At 47.0% G+C, this 21,238-nt stretch overlaps 1 protein-coding gene and 1 long non-coding RNA gene across 2 annotated transcripts in view; one reads left to right on the top strand and one right to left on the bottom strand.

Moving 5' to 3' along the window:
- Positions 1 to 21,238, top strand: part of LOC119169345 (cathepsin D) — a 51,447-nt gene that overhangs the window by 29,720 nt on the left and 489 nt on the right. Inside the window, exons 4-6 of the mRNA XM_037420453.2 lie at positions 504 to 945; positions 10,528 to 10,672; positions 12,462 to 12,560. Coding sequence (XP_037276350.2) covers positions 504 to 945; positions 10,528 to 10,672; positions 12,462 to 12,560 — 686 coding nt within the window. The remainder of the gene's footprint in view (positions 1 to 503; positions 946 to 10,527; positions 10,673 to 12,461; positions 12,561 to 21,238) is intronic.
- The window catches only part of LOC142786358 (uncharacterized), a 38,541-nt gene continuing 18,241 nt past the window's right edge, over positions 939 to 21,238 (bottom strand). Inside the window, exons 2-3 of the long non-coding RNA XR_012889021.1 lie at positions 16,402 to 16,981; positions 939 to 3,208 (exon numbers count right to left, since the gene is read on the bottom strand). This is a non-coding gene — a long non-coding RNA (uncharacterized LOC142786358). The remainder of the gene's footprint in view (positions 3,209 to 16,401; positions 16,982 to 21,238) is intronic.

Here is a 21,238-nt window from a genome sequence, read left to right as displayed (position 1 = left end):
TAACCACCTTGAGTTCATTCATGGTATATACAAGTTCACTGTATTCATGGCACTGCGGCTCAACGCTCGCTAAACCTTTCTAAAGCTAAGGAGGTTACACCCAGCGAGAATAATGTAGCATCCCTTTCTTGTCCGATAGTGCTCAATGTACATGCCAATGGCTGCTAATGGGGATCGCAGCGTGCGCGTTGACTAAAAGCCGAATGCTCATGTCTCTCATTCCCCATTAGCAGCCATTGGCATGTACATTGAGCACTATTTTTTATTGTTAAACAACGCACAGAAGAAATCTCTCACTGGCACCACCTTGGAGGTCAAGTGTTATACCTATTTCGGGTATGTGCCACTGGTGGTTACATACGAGGGACGCCCAAGCCACGCCATAAGGAGCTTCGCCCCTAAAACTCAGCATTGATATTTTGCCGAGAATCGCGATCACCGTGCAGAGAATTCAATACGGCATACTGTAACTTGTTTTCCTTCTCTTTTCTCCCTGTACCCAGGCGTACACCACAAGTACTACAGCAATGAGTCCAGTACTTACGTCAAGAATGGCACCCACTTCGAAATTGAGTACGGCAGCGGCAGCGTGAAGGGCGAACTGAGCTCAGATACTTTTGGCTTGGGCAACGTGAAAGTCAAGGGCCAGACTTTCGCCGAGATCACAGAGGAGGATGGCGAAAGCTTCGCCGCAGGAAAGTTTGATGGTGTACTGGGCTTGGGTTACCCGCAGATGGCAGTCCTCAATGTACCGCCCGTTTTCGATCTCATGTTGGATCAAGGCGTAGCGGAGAAACCTGTGTTTTGTTTTTATCTCGACCGCAACGCAGAGGACCCAAATGGAGGCGAAGTGCTTTTTGGTGGCATCGACGAAGCGCACTACAAGGGCGATATCACCTACCTACCGGTGACTAAAAAAGCTTATTGGCAGTTCAACATGGACGGGTGAGTAGTGTTTTTTTTTTAGGCTAAGTGTTTACTTCTTGTAGCTTCTGCATACACTTGAACCTTATATTAGAGTGTCTCAAAGTTGTTACGCAGCGCGCATTGCACCTGTCTTAGAATACGCGACCCTCGACGATTACCGGTTTTCCACTTAATGTGATTGGGTCAACAAGGCACACCGTACCTAGCAAAATTACTTGCACGAAACAAAATTCAAGTCTTCTTTGAAGACGTTGAAAACGTTTCTCGCACTCTTGCTCTCTCTGATTTTCATTTTTTTCTACATACCTGCACCCCCACGCCTGCAGACCACGAGTGAAATCTCAGAAATGTGCCTGCCACATGGTTAGCATCAATATGCTACGGAAGAGAAGCGACGCCGTATCGATAAGGTTGTGAATGAAATATATTTCAAACAAGCAGCAGTGCTGTGACTGGTTGGAAGGAAGGAAAGAATTGCCCGGAAAATGTGGCATGCACCCACGCGGGGGATTGGAAAAGAACCGGGTAGGTTGACGTAATACTGTTAATTTGTTAGCTCATGGTTTTAAACTATTGAAAAGGGGCGAAATTTATTTGAGAAATAGAAAACTAGAAATAACGAATACAGAAAATGAAGCAGATGGTTTCACCAGCAACAATAGGTAAATGAATGAATAAACCAATTTGAAAAAAAGGTACTTTAGGAGTAATAATTGGTTGTACAGTCTAGATCTTTATGAAGATTTGATAAACTCCTGCAAGGCATCGGGAACTTTCCCGTCAGTGAACCCCAGGGACAAAGCCTTCAAAGAAAGTACATACCAGACACCAAGTGGAGACCACCTTTTGTCCTTTTCGTCAGGCACACACGCGCATCGTCCCAAAATGTCAACATGCATGTAGCGATTTTTTCACGGGGAGTATTTATTTAGGGGTCCTGAGTCAGTACCAGCCCGGGATCACAGTGTGCAGGCTGCCCAAAATGACTGTGAACAGGACAACCCAGACCGAGCTGCACAACAACAGCGTCGTCGTCTTCTTCCTATAGGTGCTCTTTCAGTGGCTAATTCAGAGGGGTATTTCAACATCCATCACATTACCACGGCTTGTAAAAAACCGTCTCGGTGCCAGCTATGTCTAAAAGGGCGCGTCATCATTGTAGGCCTTCAGGCGTGAGACATTCACTATGTCGGTTCCGAGAGTAGTAGTGAAATAGATTAAGAGATTTGGTTGTCGGGGAAATCTCATATGTGACAGGTATCACCTGGTGCACAACTTAGTAAGGTCTAACGTAGTGCAGTAGAAGCTTCTCGCTGAGGGCAACACTACGAGATGAGAGCTACAGAAGGACCAGAAAGGCCAGAGGAAAATTACCTTCCCTTTGTTGGCCATCATACAGGTTCTTTTGTGCAGCCTGGGACAGTAAGATCCGAGTGCGGGCTACCGTGCGTGCGATGAAAGCTCGGGTGATAGCATCTTGAGCGTATAAAGTGGTGAATTTCGGAACAAATGAAAGCATCAAACAAAAGGCAACGAAGGTTCACGCCCAAAAAGTAGATAAACGGGCGCATAGCCGGCAGTTTTGTAGCGCGATGAGTTATAAGCAAAGGTGACAAATGAGAGTGCAATGTCCCAAACGGTGTGATCGTCTGAAACGTACACACTCAGGCAAAAGGGTGTTAAAAGGGTGTGTGGTTCGTCCTTTTGGGGACTAATGGGGCTGCCACAACCAATAATCTTTTTAAGGACTAATGGCACCGGGTCTAACAAATTGTCCACACAGATGAGCTCAAGGGACTAACATTTAGTCCTGACACTTACACCTTAGTGAGTAACCGTTAGTCTAACAATTCACCTCAAAAAACTAACATTTAGTTCTCACGTTTGCACCTTATAGAGCAACTGTTAATCTTCAGATTTACACATTACCGGGCAACCGGTAGTCCTCAAAGTTGCACCTGCCGAACGAACGGTTGATCCACTGAAATACCCCAATCGGATGAACTTTTTGTCCCCAGTTCAAACATTGTTTTTTGTTTGTTTTCCGCCAGGCCTAATACTTTTTTTGCCTGTTTTTCTGTGCAGTGAGCAACAAATTGCGCAGAAAAGAACACGCGAAAAAGTAGAAAAAGTAGAGAAGTGAATTCATGGTGAAGTGTACAAGTCCAGTCTCGTTGTCACATCTTGTTCACTCCTTGTGGAGCTCCTCCGACGGAAGCGAATATTGACAGGCATTGCAGACGACAGCGCACGCAGCCTTCTGCCTGTTGTGTTCCCACGGCTGCACGTACAACAATATAGTAAAAATAGTTAGACACACGTGACAGAAGATGAATATGCACCAATATGACAAGTACGTGCACGTTAGTATAAAAACAAGCGTTAAAATATGAAACACTAATAACTTTACCTTCACATCTCGCACAGTCTTTCTGAAGCTGCTCTGACGAAAGAGATGGATGACAGGCATCACAGACGCCAGCGCACACAGTCTTCAGCACGCTGTGTGCCCACGGCTTCACAATAAGTATGTAAAATAGTGAGTCACACGTGACAGAGGATGAATACAAATGCATATGAGAAATACGTGCAAGGTGAAATGAAAACATACGTGAGATATGACATGCCAATAATTCCACCGTAATGTCACACATTGTTAACGACTCATTTCGATCCCCGTAGGGCAACAGCTTAGGAGCGGCAGCTGCAGCCACAACCCCGCGAATCTCCGTGCCGCTAACAAGTCGGCGAGTCCTAAGCGAGCAACGTCGTTCAGCTCGAGCAAGCGAACGCGAGAACCAACACGGCGTTGCACGCGGAGTGTCTGCCACCAGCGAACTTCGAACAGGAAAGCGAGCGTACGCTTCGCCGCCGCCAGGAACAGCGCCGACCTTGTTTGGAGCTAGCGCCGAAGAAATCGATGGTAATGCGGCCCTTTTCCACAAACTCGAGCGAGTGCAGTGGGCAAACGCGAGTCCACCGCCGCGGCCAGCGGACGGCGCCGAGCTGCTTGCGACTGACTGTAATGGCGACTGATTTTCAGTGAGTTCCGACGCTAGCGAAAACCACGCCAGCCCGTGCTGGTGCACTTACATCACGGGACATACTACAACCAAGCTCTTTACGAGAACCCGCAACGTGTTTTCGACGACTGCCAACACAGCGACCAGGTCTCAGCCCAATATCGTCAGCCCGGAGCTCATCGTGGCGGCGAAGACAGGCGAGCACTCGATGAGCGAGCGTACGGGAGGCCGACGGCAATGGCGGCCAATTTCCAGGCGGTCGCAAAGCACAGGCGAACTGCAGACGCCGAGGCTGACTTTCGCGATGCATTTCGTGCGTGCGATATACAACACGACCAAGCCCGTTGCTGGCAAGCGCGATCCGTATCGCACACGCGACAAGTAGGTAGAATAAAGAATAATAACCTACTTGCTTTAGAATCGAGCGCTGTTTTCTGCCCTGAGTCGGACTGAAGTATATATCCGATAGGCCTGTTGACTTCTCGGCTGCCATATTGGCCTCCCCAACTGTTGCTGTCGTCTGTTGGTCGTGACTATCTTGAAGCCAGAGATATATAGCACGGCTTGGTGACGTGTCGAGGCTTGCCCCAGACTTCATGGGTGCAGCGAAACGCAAAAGCAGCAGCCCACACTCATCCAAGCGTACACACAAGCACCACGTCGTAATTCTTAGATTGTCGAATCCAGGTTGCCGTGGTCGAGCACTCCGAGCGCGACGCATCACGAACCGTCACCAGCGAAATACGGGGAAAGACTGAGCCAGTAGAGGAGGAGGAGGACATGTGTTTTGTGGAGAAGGAGGGCTAGTCACCTTGGCAACGCTTTTTGCGCTGCCTGCATTCCCCGGGTAGTTCATCTCTTTAGAGACTAAGTGGTTTCGCACTGCAAGCTTCCCTCTGCGGTTGCTCCTCAACGGTCTATCCGTTCATCGCGTGCGCCGATCGGGTTTTGTTACTTCCTTTTCAGGTAATTTTGCCTTAGAGTTCATGGAAATTACGTCTCTCAGTGTGTGGTCTATTCGTTCTGTCAGCCCTTTAGTCTCAGGATGAAAAGAAGTGCTAAAGTTGTGATGAGTAGCACAGGATCGCAGTAGGTCATTGACCACCCGACAAAGGAAGCAGTGACCACGATCTGTGAGTAGGTGGAAAGGAGCGCAATGCCGAAAAATGACGTGGTACAGGAGGAAATCAACAACATCAGTCGCGCCACTGATTGGTAGTGCTCGGGTGGTTGCGTACCGAGTGACATAATCCGTGGCTACTGCGAACGCCTTATTTCCATTTGTAAAACTTAGAAAAGGGCCAATCAAGTCCAATGCCACTTGATGAAACGGCTCAGCTGGGACTTCGATAAGTTAGATGTGAATAGCAGGGGGAGTCGTAGGTTTCTTTCGGCGCCGACAAAGGTGTCAAACTGCAACGTTTCGGTGAAGTAAACGATAAAGGCCTTTCCAGAAAAACCGCCGTCCAATACGGTCGTAGGTTTGGGTCACGCCTAAGTGCCCTGAGGATGAGTGGTCGTGAAGCTCTAGGAAGATGTCTTTGCGCAGATGATGTGGGACCATGAATAAATGTTCTGAGCCCTCTGGATGTAAAATTCGGTGATACAAAACAGTCTTGCAGAAGAACATGCTGATGAAAGGGTCAGAATTATCGGCTTGAAGGCGGTCATGATGAAGAGTAGTGATGGATCTCGCCGTTGTTCATCTGCGACGTGCAGAAAGTCTGTGATGGCGAAAATACAGGCGTCAGCTTCCAATTTAGGAGAGTCAGGTGGTTCAACGGGGTGGTGGGAGAAGCAGTCGGCATCACTGTGCAGTTTCCCAGATTTGTACACTACCAAGAACATTTAATCCTTCAGTCGTAATGCCCAGCGGCCGGGTCTTTCAGTAGGGTTCCTTAGCGTTGACAGCCAGCCCAGAGCGTGATGATCTTTGATGACTGCAAACGGGCGTCCGCACAGATACGGACGAACTTTGGCGATGGCCCAGACGAGAGCTAAACATTTCACTCGGTAATTGAATAATTTCTTCCAGACTGTGACAGAAGGCTACTGGCATATGCCATAACACGGTTAGTGCCACTTTGTACTCGAGCGAGTATATACCCCAATGCCACGGCCGCTGCCGCTTGTGTTGGTGCGAAGCTCTTTTGCTGGCTCAAAGTGGGCCAGTACTGGCGGTGAACTGAGAGCGGGAATCATTGATGCGAAGCAATGTACCTGGTCCGCGCCCAAGAAAAAAGCCACTTTCGTTTTGAGAGGATCTGAGAAGGATCGAACAATATCCGCAAAGTTGACGACAAAGTGGTGGATGTATGAGCAGAGCCCCCGAAAACTGCGGACCTCCTTTGTGGAACGCGAACGGAGAACTCACGGACAAGGTGGACTTTGTCAGGGTCGGGTTGGACTCCAGTAGTGTCGACAAGGTGACCAAGTAGCGTCGTTTGACGGCGCCCAAAAGTGCACTTTGACAGATTCAGCTGGAGGCCAGCAAGGCGAAATACGTCAAGAATGACTGACAGACGTGGGGTGTGGCTTTCAAACGTGGGCGTGAACACGCTGACATCGTCCAGATAGCCCAGGCAGGTTGAACATTTCTAACCGCGTAGGAGAAAGTCTATCATGCGTTCGAAACTAGCAGAACCGTTACACAACCAAAACGGCAGGACCTTAAATTGGTAAAGCTCGTCGGGTGTGATCAAGGCTGTCTTCTCGTGGTCAAAGTCTTCGACTGAAATTTGCCGGAATCTGGATCGAAGATCGATTGATGAAAAACACTTGGCACCAACGAGGCAGTCGAGTGCATCTTCTATTCGAGGCAGTGTATAAACGTGGTTTTTAGTGATACGACTGAGATGTTGATAGTCGACTCAAAAGCGCCATCTGTTGTCCCTTTTTTCAACTAGCACCACAGGGGATGCCACAGGTGACGCCACAGGTGATGCCACAGATGATGCTCAAGGGCTGGAAGAAGGTTCTATGACATCGTTTTCCAGCATTTTTTTGACCTCCTTCTAAATAACTTGGCCCTCAAAGAGCGACACATGGTAAGGGCGTTTTATAAGGGGACTGGTGTCTCCGGTGCCGATACGGTGGGTTACGATGCTTGTGCGGCCCAGTGAACGATCGTGAACATCAAAAACATCGATGTAAGAAAGCAAAACACCACGAAAGGCTTCAACTTGACCAGGCTAGAGAACACTGGATATCATTTTGCCTAGGAATGTACTATTGTTCGCGGGTATAACAGCTTTGGTCCCAGTGTTTGCAGCAGGGGTGAAGGAAGAAATTCTACGTCCTTCGACAGTGAAAAGCTCTGCAAGCGTGATACCTTGGAAAGAACTTGGGCTGACTTCGAGAAGTTTAGGACAAGAAGCGTCTTGTTGGCCACAACCAATACAGTATCTCGCTGTTGTTCATCTGCGACAAGTTGTGGCAAAGAGTGAGGTGAAAGAGTGGAGCCACCAAGTATGCGTCATGAGGGACTGGCGAAAACGGTGTCATATGGATGTAAACCGCAACTTGAGGTGGAATTTAAAAAAAGTCTGTGGCCCGTAGCCGCGTGCAACTTGCAGGAGGGGCATCACCACACAAAGACAGTCGAGCTTTAAAACGCTGGATGAGCAATCGATGAGGGCAAAGTGACTAGTCAGGAAATCAATGTTAAGATGACATCGTGTGGGCAATGGGCAAGGACAGCAAAGAGCAATGAAGTTTGCTGACCAGCAACAGTGACACGGGCAGTGCACATACCGAACTTGGTGTTTGTCTACCGTTAGCTACACGCACAGTTGAAAATACAGTAGGTGTCAGGGCTTCCTTGAGATGGGATCCAAGCTTGAAACTCATCACAAATAAACGGGGGCCAGTGCCAATATGTGCTGCAACGGCCAGGCCATCGATGACGACAGCAAGTAAATTTTGTTCAGTAATAGGGGTTGGTAGAGGGTTTTGCGTCAGATTCGCCAGTGCAGCGTCACCTCCGGGATCTGCGAAAGTTAGTTTTCCGAGGAGTGACGAGAATTATCCGGTGACGGAAAGCGATGGCGCAGAGGGGAGCCAGATTGGCTACCCTGAGGGAACAACGACCGGCTGGAGAAGTTCCTCTGGGCGATGACGTCCGCGTTGGTGGGTTGAGATTTACTAAATGAGCAGTGTGATGGAAGGTCCAGAAGGGGGTCATCAGTGGAATATGGTCCTGTACGCGAGTCATCAGGGGAATATATTATACGCGAGCCTGACGGATGTCACTGAAAAACCTTGGCTGGGAAGACCATCGGTTGCGGCAATGGCTGGAAATGTGGGCACCGTGAGAACAAAAAAAAACAAAGTGGTTTATCGTCCTTCGTGCACCACTCAGATGGGTTGTGGTATCGTTAGGGGAATTGTGGAACCGGAGAAGCTGCAGCAACAAGTGGGGCAGCATTGTGGTCAGAGTTGTGGATGGGAGTCCATGTTGGCTGAGGCGCAAGGCAAGCGAAGGAGGAAGGTAGCAAGCCCATGTTGGCAAACTCCTGCCAGACGACGGCTTGAATTATAGAAATAGTTGCCATGTGCTACCTCTAGCACATGGCAACTATAGTTGCTACCTGTAGGCCCCCTTGAGGAGGGGGCCTACAGGTAGCAGGGGTCATGGCTTCCAGCTCCTGAAAAACAATCCTGGTGATAGCAGAATTCGCGCATGGGCGTGGTCGCGCGGGATATTCGCACGAGTAAGTCGCAGCAGTGTTCGGAAGGTGGTTGAAGCGCTGAGTCATCAGCCTGTTTTCAGCTTGCTCAAAGCGCAGACATTCAGTGATGATGGAGTCGACTGTGGCACAGTTCGTACACATGAAAATGTTGAAGGCATCGTCAGCTATGCTCTTGAACACATTGTTGACCTTGTCTGCCTCTGGCATGTCTTTGCCGCAGTTGCGACAAGGGGCGATCACGTCTTGAATGTAGACGATGTTGAATTCAGTAGACAATTGAACACGTGAAGCGAGTTCCTGTCTGGCTGCCATTTGTCGAGCAAGAGACCGACCGAACAAAACAAATCGCGGAGCTTCTGTTTGCACAAGTCGATTCTTCCCCGTGGGTCTCATACCTCGCGCAGGCCGTACCTCATAGAATAGGACGTTGGCAAGCATAAGCGTCTCGTCCCACCTGTGGTGCTTGGTCACGCGCTCGTACAAGGCGAGGCATTCGTCGACGCCTGTTTTGTCGGTTCCGCAAAACGTGTGAGGGTCAATAAGAGCGAAGGGATCGCAGGGGCCGGAGTTGGCGCAGATTTCGAAGACTGTGGGCCACCTTCAGGCATGGTGGAGATCCAGAGCCGGCTTGCTGTAAGACCCACAACCTCGGCCAAAAAAGATGTTACGGGTACTATTTATTTAGGGGCCGTGAGTCACTACCATTCCGGAATCACAGTGTACAGGGCGCACAAAATGGTTGGTTGGTTGGTCGATTGTTCCTCGGAGTCCTGGCGAAACCCACCACGGGGGATCGGCCATGAAACGGACCGCACCTCATTTGTGAGATTGAATTGGTTTACCAGCCGGGATATTCAGATAGGGATGTTTAAACAAAGAACAGAGCGGTAAACGGTGGAATACAAAATAAAATGCATAGCGCTAATAAAAAACGATCAAGCTAATATGATATGAAATAAAGTGAATTAATGCCTCAGCTTAACATTCTATTTGTTTTGTTGCCTTTAGAAAATCGCATACGGCCACGCAAACATTCCCGTCAGTCAGCGGTCAGCAGGACAATCCAGACCGAGCCCCACAACAACAGCGTCGTTGTCTTCATTTATTAGGCGGCCTTTCAGCGGCTCTGCCGGAGGAGTATTTCAAATTTCAACACACCTGGCAATATGTTACCTAAATTTCCCGCTCAGGCTTTGCGTGTCAAATTAATCATGACCACAGCTGTTATTCGAACAACGTGGTGTAAGAAAGCGGCTGTGGATGTGCCATAAATGAAAATATATTGAACAAAGAGAAACCACGCTCGGACTACACTTCAACGGCCAGTGCACCCATCAAACAGGCCTCCGTAACTTATCACTCTCCAAGCACATTAGCCAGCCCGGTCACTGTCTTAAGCGCATGAGTGTTGCTCTTCTGCGATTCGATTTTCAGCACAGGTAAGAGGGCGAAAACGGGGAGTCCAATTTTATAAACAATCAGATATCCCTCTTCCGAGAAATCAGCGAAAGTGATAATATACGGAGGGGGTAGTCAACTGTCTCTTTACGGGAGAAATACCGGTGCCTTAACTCAATATATACAGCATCGCGCTACTTATGTGATGGTTGCTGATTTGATCCTTGCCGGCGCAAGCTGTAGTTGCGGCCACTTCATTTTTTTCATACTTGTGTCATAGTTAACACAATTAAAAAACTGCACTACACCTGCCTTGACTTCATCACCCATTGGTTGTCATGATGGCCGCAAAGTGTTTCGTTGACGTGTGTATACACGTGTTTTATGTGGCAGATTGATGGGTGCGGACGTTGATGATTTTTTTCTTTTATGCTCAGCACTGAACGCTTTCGGCATTGACCAATATTTCCTAATATTGTTCTCCACAGAATTAGTCTATCTGACAAGGCGACCTTCTGTAAAAAGGGTTGCCAAGCGATTGCGGACACCGGCACGTCCTTGCTAACTGGGCCATCCGTTGACGTCAAGAAGATCAACAGAATTATTGGGGCTAAGGAAGCCTCACCTGGTCAGGTGAGACATAATATGTGATGTGTCACACGAGGGCATTAATATTACTTGTGTCGAAGCGGAACGTATCCCATCAATGATTCGAAAAATAAGTGAAGGGGAAATTTTATTCAAAACAGACAAAGAACATTGTAAGTGAGCTTAAATCAAGTCAGACGCCTAATGATATCATAAGTCATTCAGCCCCAAACAGAGACTGGTAAACAAAGAGTGGTGACTGCGATTAGGAGCCTTCGCATTCCCATTTCATTGACGAAAAGACGCACAAAGTCTGTTTAGAGTTAAGTTCCACTGTAATATTAGAAAAGTCGTGGACCACCAGAATTTGAGCCCCTCGCTCTGCTGCAGAGTTCACGTGTTATTTTGTGACGAAAATCAATTGAAGGAGAGGCAACGAGGGGATGATGGAGGCTTGCGATGAAAAACTCGTATGTGTGCTGGAGCCGGCATTGCGACAAGCAGACTTGCTGTCTTCAAATTCACTATAGACTTATGTCGTACAATGGCGCATATACCTCACTTTTTTTCAACAAGAAAAATCTGCTTGTAGAAACGTCTGCTCTAGCGCGCACTTCCTGTTCTCTAGATTTTCATTGAGGTCCTCAGAGTCATTCAAACAAAACTAAATTCGCTGCAAATTACTATACAAATACAGCCCAGTCCAAATTTACAATGCATGATTCATAAGCAATCGGCGTTACAATACAGAAAATAACGATCATTAACATATTTTTGTTAGGGTTTTTCGACGTGGGCTGTTAACGAGTCATTGCAGACAAGGGGTCTTTTTTGTTCAGTTCTCAATAATAAATATTAGGACATGGAAGTCGCTACTCTATCGGAATTCGTGAAAGTGACGGTGCGCCTTGTTGTTCCTTCAAAAGCCATTTATTATTGTAAACGCGACTTACATTCAAAAGCCATGCCGAAAGAAAAATCACACAAATTACGTCATATGCGAAGCTTAGGACAGTTTAGTTTGAAAAGCAAAGCTTGAAACAGCGCATGTTCGAAACACGAGCGCTCGAAAACTGAACGAAGATATTCCTGCTTTTGCAAATAGGAATAATTACTTTGGGACCACTGGACCTAACCAAATTTCATATTGACTTTTTTGTGTACATATGTTTGTAAGTGAGTGCGCAATATGCGTGCATAAAGCGCATAATTGTTGTTATTGTATGTATTGCTGAGTTCCTTCACAAGTCTTATTATCACCCCGTTATGCTGTACGTAATTATGAGCGCGAACCACGCATGCGCTGTTCGGGAAGCATCCAGAATGTTGTAGATAATGACGTTAAGATTACGCTCGTGCACTTTGAGAACATTGTACATTATTCTGGAACCTACGTGGCCACAAGTGATAACGCTAGAATATCTTATGACACGTGTATAAATGCCGACGCGCATCACCGCTTGTTTGTTGACCGCCGGCCGACGCTCTGTTCGCCGTTATCAGCACCCGTGTGTTGCTGCAATCTCACCTTCAGTTTCTTGGCCACAAGTTTGAACTTAGCATCGAGTCTGCTGTCTTCATCCACGTTACGACTACGTGACAGTATCATAGTCAGTACCTCAAAGCTGGAGTACCAAGTTGGCATTCATATCACGATACCACCTGCGGTAGTCCCTTCAAATGTTGTCATGTGTCCGTATATACCTTTCTTTTCAATAAGAAGGAAGGTCTGGGGTGGTTGATACATGTTTATCAATTACTCACTGCTTTGCGAATTGGCTTCCGTGATACTGTACTTCATGGAACTGAAATTTCTCTTCGCTGTTACTTGCAGTATCTTGTGGACTGCGAAGCGCTGCCGTCATTGCCAAAGGTCACCTTTCACCTAAGCAAGAAGGAATTTGTGCTAAGTGCGGACGACTATATCTTGAAGGTGAGGCCTTTATTGCCCTACACTCGGTTTTGCATGGATTTTCAGCATTTAGAGCAGACCGCTTATGTATACATGTACCACATAGACTCTACCTTACGGCAAGCAGTAAATGATTGCACGTATTCAAATATTACTAGAATGATACTATGCGACGATGTCGCTGGTTTCCAAGCTGTACCTGCAAAACGTCATGAAAAGGATAACATATTTACTTTTGGAACAGCAGTGCGCAGCCATGTAACACGAAATATGCCGGTCACAACGGGTGGTTATCTTATAGTTTCTTACCCATTGCTGTATAGCCTACATCTTTAGACATTAGCTTATGCTCCATGTTCAAATGTCGTACAATGGCATGTCTATCTCGCTAATAGACAACTATATATAGCCATTCTTCTTCAAGTCTAGGCGAATTCGAGACCATATTATTCGATGGTCACTGCATCGTACCTTGCCAACCACTTCCACATCCTGCACGATTCCTGGGTGTGCACTCATTATAAAGTCTATTTAGTTCTTATTTTCGCCATTGGGGCTCCTCCATGTCCACTTGCGGTTTTCTCGTTTTCGGTAGAACGTATTCAAAATCCGTAAATTATTGCGTTCTGCGCATTCTACCAGTAGCTCTCCTCTGGCGTTTCTAGCACTGATGCCATAATCTCCTACTGCCTGGTCTCCAGCCTGTTTCTTTCCTACCTTTGCATTAAAGTCGTCCATCACTATAGTATACTGTGTTTTTACCTTACTCATTGCCGATTCCACGTCTTCATAGAAGCTTTCAACTGAAGCGTCATCAGCATAAGCCTGTACTACCTTCATCTTGTATCTTTTATTCAGTTTAATTACGATACCTACCACCCTTTCATTAATGCTATAGTATTCCTCTATGTTGCCAGCTATGTTTCTGTGAATTAGGAGCCCCACTCCCAGTTCTCTTCTGTCTGCCAAGCCCCGATAGCAAAGGATGTGCCCATTCTGTAGCACCGTATAGGCCTCATCTGCCCTCCTAACCTCACTGAGCCCTATTATATCCCATTTAACAACTTCTAGCTCCTCGAATAGTACAGCTAGACTTCCCTCGCTAGATAAGGTTCTAGCGTTAAACGTTGCCAAGTTCAGGTTCCAATGGCGGCCTGTCCGGATCCAGAGATCCTTGCACCCTCTGCTGCATTGCAGATCTGACCACCGCCGTGGTCAGTTGCTTCGCAGCTGCTGGGGACTGAGGGCCACGAGTTATTTGACGTATGCATTTGGGAGGTAGTGGCCAGATACTGCACGAGGATGGCCAATCCTTCTCTGGTGAGGGAGTGCGTTCCCGGTGGTGGTTACCGGTGAGGCCGCACCCCAGGCCTCTTAATGCAGTTCCATCACCACGCGGATTTTTTTTTTAATCCGGTTGGGAACTGCGCGGCACCGGGATTTGAACCACGGACCTCTTGCATGCGAGGCGGATGCTCTAACCACTACGCCATCGCCGCTAATTGCATTGCTGAGTAACTCAGGGGACGAATTGCAACTCATGATTACGGAGTTAGACGAGGAGAGCAGAAAGGTGGGTCTTAAAATTAATCTGCAGAAAACGAAAGTAATGTACAACCTCGGAAAGGAGCAGCGCTTCGAGATAGGTAATAGTGCACTTGAAGTTGTAAAAGACTATGTCTACTTAGGGCAGGTAATAACCGCAGAGCCGAACCACGAGAGTGAAGTAACTAGAAGAAGAAGAATGGGGTGGAGCACATTCGGCAAGCACTCTCAAATTATGACAGGTAGATTGCCACTATCCCTCAAGAGGAAAGTATATAACAGCTGTATCTTGCCGGTACTTAGCTACGGAGCAGAAACCTGGAGACTTACAAAAAGGGTTCAGCTTAAATTGAGGACGACGTAGCGAGTAATGGAAAGAAAAATGGTAGGTGTAACCTTAAGAGACAAGAAGAGAGCAGATTGGATTAGGGGACAAAGGGGGGTTAAGGATATTATAGTTGAAATAAAGAAGAGGAAATGGACATGGGCCGGGCATGTAGCGCGTAGACAGGATAACCGCTGGTCATTAGGGGAACTAACCGAATTCCCAGAGAAGGGAAGCGGGTTAGGGGGAGACAGAAGGTTAGGTGGGCAGATGAGATTAAGAAGTTTGCGGGTATAAATTGGCAGCAGCAAGCACAGGACCGGGTTAACTGGCGGAACATGGGAGAGGCATTTGTCCTACAGTGGACGTAGTCAGGCTGATGATGATGATGATGATGATGATGATGATATAGCCATCAATTTTCTTTATTCACTGACCGCCACCGCTACAACAAAATTGTTCGCCCCGTAATTTGTAAATGTTGTTTGAAATGTTCTGAGAGGAAATAATACTGCAGCTCACATGTATAAAAAATGCATCATTTGGTTAAACTATAATACACTTCACTCGGAAATCTCAATTTGAAAAAGTGGGAGTCAGATCGATACATCGCACAGTTCTTTATAAAACTTGCGATCATGGGTGCTGATGTTGGCTTCATTGCTCCACTTATCAATTTTGCAGGAAAGGAGATTTGATGGCATCCTACGGGAAGTTATTGATAGTACTTTTCATATTTCCATGTTTCGCAGTATGAGGTGCGGGTTATATGGAGTTTAGTTATACACGAGAAAATACATTAACGTTGTAAAGAACACATTAGTACCTGCATGTGCTGCTGTGCGAGTACGTGAGGCGCCTGAAGACTCTAATATACCCTTTCCCAGTTCGCAGTCTTAAAAGTATGCGAAAAAGCCCCCATCCTTAAGACAAAGCCAACTTTTCGGGGCATTTCGCGCTGCCCGTTCGGGGAAGCGTACCGGCTATTTTGGTTCCATGTGGCTTCAAATTGGTCTATGAATTTCTTACGAAATCAAATCATTCTTTTCTCTTTGAATATTCTATTATAAAATAGAATTCTATTTACCAGTTGCGATGTAGTCGTATATAAGTCTACCTAGCCACAAGGTAGATTTTTGCGTAAGCTGGGGTGCAACAGCCAAGATTTAATTTGGAGCAGCAATATGTTAATTTTGGAGCAATAAAGCCCAAGTTTGGAGCAGCTTACGTAAAAGCAAACATCTACTTTTTATCATAAAAGACAGAGTTTAAAGCCGTATAAAAACTAGGCTCAAATTTCGAAAAAAAAGTATGTACAAACCATACAACCACCGCAAATCGTGCAGAATGTACATCACCAATGCTGTTTCAACAAAAATACTATTTTTAACATCCCCATTGGGCAAACAATGAGTAAGTCCACATTATCACTTGCCGTGCCTCTCAAATCCTTTGACAAACTGCGAACTAAAAGCTGCCATCCTTTCTATTTGACAGAATCGTAAAACCGAGAAGCACGGGTGGCGAAAGTAAATACGGGTGCACAAATTGTTTTTCTTATGCCAGAGGAAATGTCATTCAATGCTAAAATTATTTGCCAGTAACCTTTTTAGGCATCAACTATCATACTTGTACTCTCAGTTACGCGGCGCATACATGCATCAGTAACTGAACAAAATGTGCTATGCCACGTGATTAGCGCTAACAGCCTTTGCACTTGTGTCCATCTAGTCCTTCATCTCAAGTGTTGGTCTTTTAAGCAGTGCGCAATAACGTAACAATAATAACTTCCAACTCGCCCAAGCAAGTATCCTTATATGATGGAGTGCATAGAATTCAAAGCGGGTGGAGTGCGCGGAACTTGAAACGGGGCGAGCGGAATTTGAAGTGCGCGCCATGAACGAAGTTGAAAGTCGGCAAGAAAGAAGAAGTTGGCAAGGATGATAATAAATAACAAGAAATGACTGAAGCGCCAATTCGACGCAGACGCACCGTTCTTCGAAGCACGTGCGAGACAGAGAAAAGGGAGAGGAGTCGCAGCGGTGGCCAGAGGAAGACGAACCACGCATTAGGGCGTCGGGGTTTCGGACTTGAGCCAAGGCTGCTACCTCCATCGTCCGGTGACCTGATGGGCTCCAGGACTACGAGGCTACGCTGACATTCCCGTACCCGTGGACAGGTCTGAGCTGTCGATCTTCGGGCTGGAGCTCAGGCAAGTCTGTCCGTCCACGACTCTATCTCGAGGCCAGTGCGCAAAATGCAGCGTCAGCTGGTGCAGCGTCCACCGACAGCCTAGGAAGGCTGCTTCTCTTACGACTCGTGTGGCTGCCCAACACCGATGGCAACTAGGACGACAAGAGCATCAACCCCGTTCTTGGCACCCAGGCTCCTACACAACGACGTGTGTGAGACGCCACTCCTTCGACATTCCGCGACACTCTTTGTGTAGAAACTGAGTGCTTAGGACTTGTGTTTAGGAGCTCTGGAGCTATTGGTATTAAATGTTGGCGTCAAACGGACTCGTCTTTTGGAAAATGTCCAGAAATGGCTCCTCGGTCCTCCCAAATTGAACCTGCGCGTTGTGGGAAGCAAAAAAACACAACGTTAGAACTTATAAGCTAACAAACACACTGTTATAATAGACATGAGGACTCTAACGCTGAAACCGCACACCAGAACGAGAGCATCGCAATGCAGAAACACGAGTGGCAGAACTTCAAAAACATAATGCGCTTTTCTGGGAAGCAATACTGTACTGGGTTGGAGGTGGCCTAAGGAGCGTTGTGCGCGAGTTAGAACGAGGCCCGAATATTTTTGAACCTCAACACTCCCCTCCTTTCGAGCCCCTACTTTTCCTGTTTGTTTTTTTCGCAGTAAGGTTAGGTTTAAGGCACCACTTCCAGGCTCGCTTGCACAACGCGTTCTACCAGATAATGTAGCAACTGCACGCGTCGATTGGCCCGGCGATGGCGCCGGATATCTATCGCAGTGATGACGAAACTTCAATACAGAAAAATGCTTTATGTGCCTTTGCTATTGCAACCAGCGTGGTGGCAGGCAACGCCGGCGTTTGCAGCACACCGAGCTTTTTTGCGTGAAGGAAACGTGGCATACCTTCAAGCTTCAGTTCCCTACATGCCACAATTACGTTGTTTTCTGATTAGGAAATTGATATCTCCCGCGAAGGGTCGGTGGCTAAGGCAATGCATTTTCGTTTTTAATTTCAGTCGTCCCACGACATTGTGTTAGCGAACGAGTGAAGGCCTCTTGCAGCGTCGGTTCTCGACAATGGAATCGGGGTTGTCTGGACGTCCGCGTGGGCGGATCGGGCAGCATTATCAGCAAGGTCGTTACCGATAATACCACAATCTCCCGATAACCACTGGAACACCACGTCATGTCCTTTCGATAAAACTTCGTGAAGCACTTCTCTTATTTCATTCACTAGTTGTTGATGCACCCTTTGTCGTAAAGCTGATTGCAAGCTCTGAAGGGATGCCTTGGTGTCGCAGAACACAGAACACAGCTGAGTGACCCAAGTGTAGGGAACTACCGCCTACACAAATTGGACCCACCGAGAAAGCTTCAAGTTCTATCTGACCTCTCCCGCCAGGATGCAACTTTACTGTGCCACCTGTGGTTAGGAGTAGCTTTTACGAAGGCGTACTCCTTTCGCATAGGAATGGCGGGTAGCTCCCGATGTGAATCGTGCGACACTGACAAGGCAATAGAACATCTACTGTGTTCATGTGAACGTTTTGCGAGCGAATGCAACTTGCTGCGCGAAACGTTAGAGGCACTAGACAGAAGACCATTTTCCGAAGAGAAGATCCTTGGTTCATGGCTCTACGCGTCGCAGGCCAGCAAAGCGACGCGGGCATTGCTAAGTTTTCTAAAGACGACCGGACTACGCGACCACTTATAAGCGTGCAATAGACAAGGTCACATCTACACACACGTTGCCCTTCACTTCTCTCTCTTTCTTTTTCTTTAATTCCCTCATTCCTTCCCCAGTGGAGGGTAACAAACCAGACGTGCGTCTGGTTGACCTCCCTGCCTTTAATTTCTTCTCTTCCTCCTCCTCCTCCTCCTCCGTCGTCCCGCCGTTCGGTGTCCGCTGTGGTCAGGGGATCAATGTTTGCGTGGCGCTGTCACAATGCCTTTTCGCATGTGCCCTCACCTCACCTTACACCGCGGATTTGGATTAGGGTCTGCGCGCTTGGATCGATTGATGACGCAAACTGCAGGTGACCAACGTAGTCCCTATTTCTCATTGAAATTAGCGCACCCGAAAAAAACTTTGAGGCTGGTCGGGAATTTCAGCGCAGCGTGACACACTTTACACAAATTTCATGGTTTCGCCTCTGCTCAGAGAAACAACAGAATATTGTATCCAATTGGCACAATTGGTGCAGCAGTTGCACCCCTGCGTACACTGCGTGCCTTTTCCTGCGACATTGAGTCATTCGAAGTTAAGACTTCGGGAAGGGCATATCAGTAAAATGAAATAGAGAAGTCGCACTACGAATGCATTTAGTAACGTTGATTTTAACTTTGCTAAGAGGCAAAGTTGTGTAAATGAGTCGTATTTAGAAGATCATGAATTCTTAACTTTTTAAAACAAATCCTTGATATGTGCGACTTCAATTGGTATTTTGGCCCATTATGCGCCAAACGATAGAAACAAACAACATTGTTAAGTGCAACAGAGATCTTTTGCGCAACTTCAAGCCACACTAAGTATTAGTGTTTCGCAAAAGCCAACATTTTCAATATACTTCATACATCTTCCCTCTAGCCACAGCCTCATAAACACCTTGTTAACTTTTCTCCACGTCTCTTACTCTCGCCGCCAAGGTCACATTTTCTTCCCGCTTTCATCGACTCTTTCTTACAGTGCCTATGTTTTTGCTAATGTTGATCTGCTCTCAGAGCTAGCCCGTTTACCTAATTAGCCTTAACATTCACCGCCCCATGTTGAAATATGAAGGCACTTGTCACATGTGCAAAAAACTAACCGGCTTTGTTCTAAATGCTCAAAGATGAGCATAACCACATTTTTAGACACGCTGTGTTAACATGTTGAAGCTTTTGTAGCCACCTTAGAATCGAAATAGCGTAAATATTTGCCGAGATGATTGGAGCAGAATAAACTGGTCCAAGCACATTTCGCATCAGAAATAAAAGAAGGTCCAACTGTGCATTAACTTCATAATCGTTCTGCAAATGTCCTTTAGATACAAAAAAAGGGTCTATTCTGAAAAACCATTAATCACCGCGCAATGAAGATGCTACAACTTTGAAATAATTTTTGTTCCCCATGAGCTTTCTTGTTACAATGACAAATGTCTTAAATGCGAAGCAGCCCTTTGACCAGCCTGTGTAACGCTGTTCGTCTGTGTCTCCGTGCCAACGCACCACACCGCGCTGTCCTTGCCGCAGGTGTTGTGGCGGTGGCATGTAGGGCACGCCTTCTCTCACAGTGCGCGGTGACGTCACTCGTTCCCTCGCCTTTGACGCACTCGCCACGTGTCACCTCTCTTTCACTTCAGCCTCTTCACTGCTCGCAACGTTCGAGTGCTCATCTAGTGAACAATCTTTCGGCTCGCTTATCTGCCATGGACAAGACGCCTAGAGAAGCGAAGCTCCTTCGCCCGCCGAAACATGCGCCGAAGCGGTTTGACCTAACACAGCCGTCGCCGGCGTTGCGGGGGGTAGCACAGCCGATCTCGTTCGCGAATGGCGAGGTCGCCCCTGCAATAGCGACGAAGTGCGAGTCAACCACGCCGATCGCGTTCGAGAATAAAAACGGCCCGTAGGCATTACTGACAAGACGCCAGCCAAGGAAGCCGAATGGAAGCACCTACACCGGCAGGCCAACACCGGAATCCTCGATGTCGTCGTCCTCTGCAACGTCTCGAAAGTGCACCCTCTGCCGAATCACCCGCCGAATCGCCGTGGGCAACGCTGCTGCTTCCCATCACATCAGGGCTTCCTTCGGAAAGATCCGAGTTTCCCTTGCACATGCTGCACCATCTTTAAAGTGCAAAGAATTTTAGGGGGGGGGAGAATCTGTTATATCATGTCCTCATCACTTCACGTAACGCAGTCAAAATCACATATAGCATAGCCATCTGATTGATTGATTGATTGATTGATTGATTGATTGATTGATTGATTGATTGATTGATTGACGGACCCTTATGAAACTAGCACAACGCACCGTGGAGGATCGGCTGTACAACTGGCAGTGCCTGGTTTTGTAAATACATTTTTTATACTATCAATATGTTGAGGAATAGATAGATTTTGAAAAGACCTATTTGCGTTGCGCAGGCTTTAGCCCGCCTTTACGGCGAACTCCTGCCTTCTTCTTCTTGTTCTCCGATAGCATTAGGACTGCTTTCATGCAGGCGAAACAACATATAGGAGAGCCATCTTTAGCATTACGAGTGCGCGCTTCTGCCGAAGACAAGTCGTTCATATCTTGATCTCCAGCCGCTTTGACAACGATAATAAGAATGGAGAACTAAATGAACCCACGCATAAAGAATCTAAAAAAAAGAAAGCGAGCAAACAACAAAAAATGTGGAGAAAGAGAAAAGCATGAAGCAAAATAGAAATAAACAGAAGTAAAAAAGACACAGGAACCATCAAATACAAAAAGATAGAAAGTGATGATGAAAGGAGGAGGAAAACGAAGAGAAACAAGAAAGCCCCTTCAGCTCTGCACTTCCTGTAGACTTGCCACCTCTAGTGCTAACCTATGCTAATTTTCTTTCTCTTGCTTTTGGCTGGCTGTGGCTGTTTGACGAAAAGAGAACTCACA

The sequence above is a fragment of the Rhipicephalus microplus genome, unplaced genomic scaffold (genome assembly GCF_043290135.1).
Source record: "Rhipicephalus microplus isolate Deutch F79 unplaced genomic scaffold, USDA_Rmic scaffold_23, whole genome shotgun sequence".
Lineage (NCBI taxonomy): Eukaryota > Metazoa > Arthropoda > Arachnida > Ixodida > Ixodidae > Rhipicephalus > Rhipicephalus microplus.
This window is presented reverse-complemented; position numbering and strand designations above follow the sequence as displayed.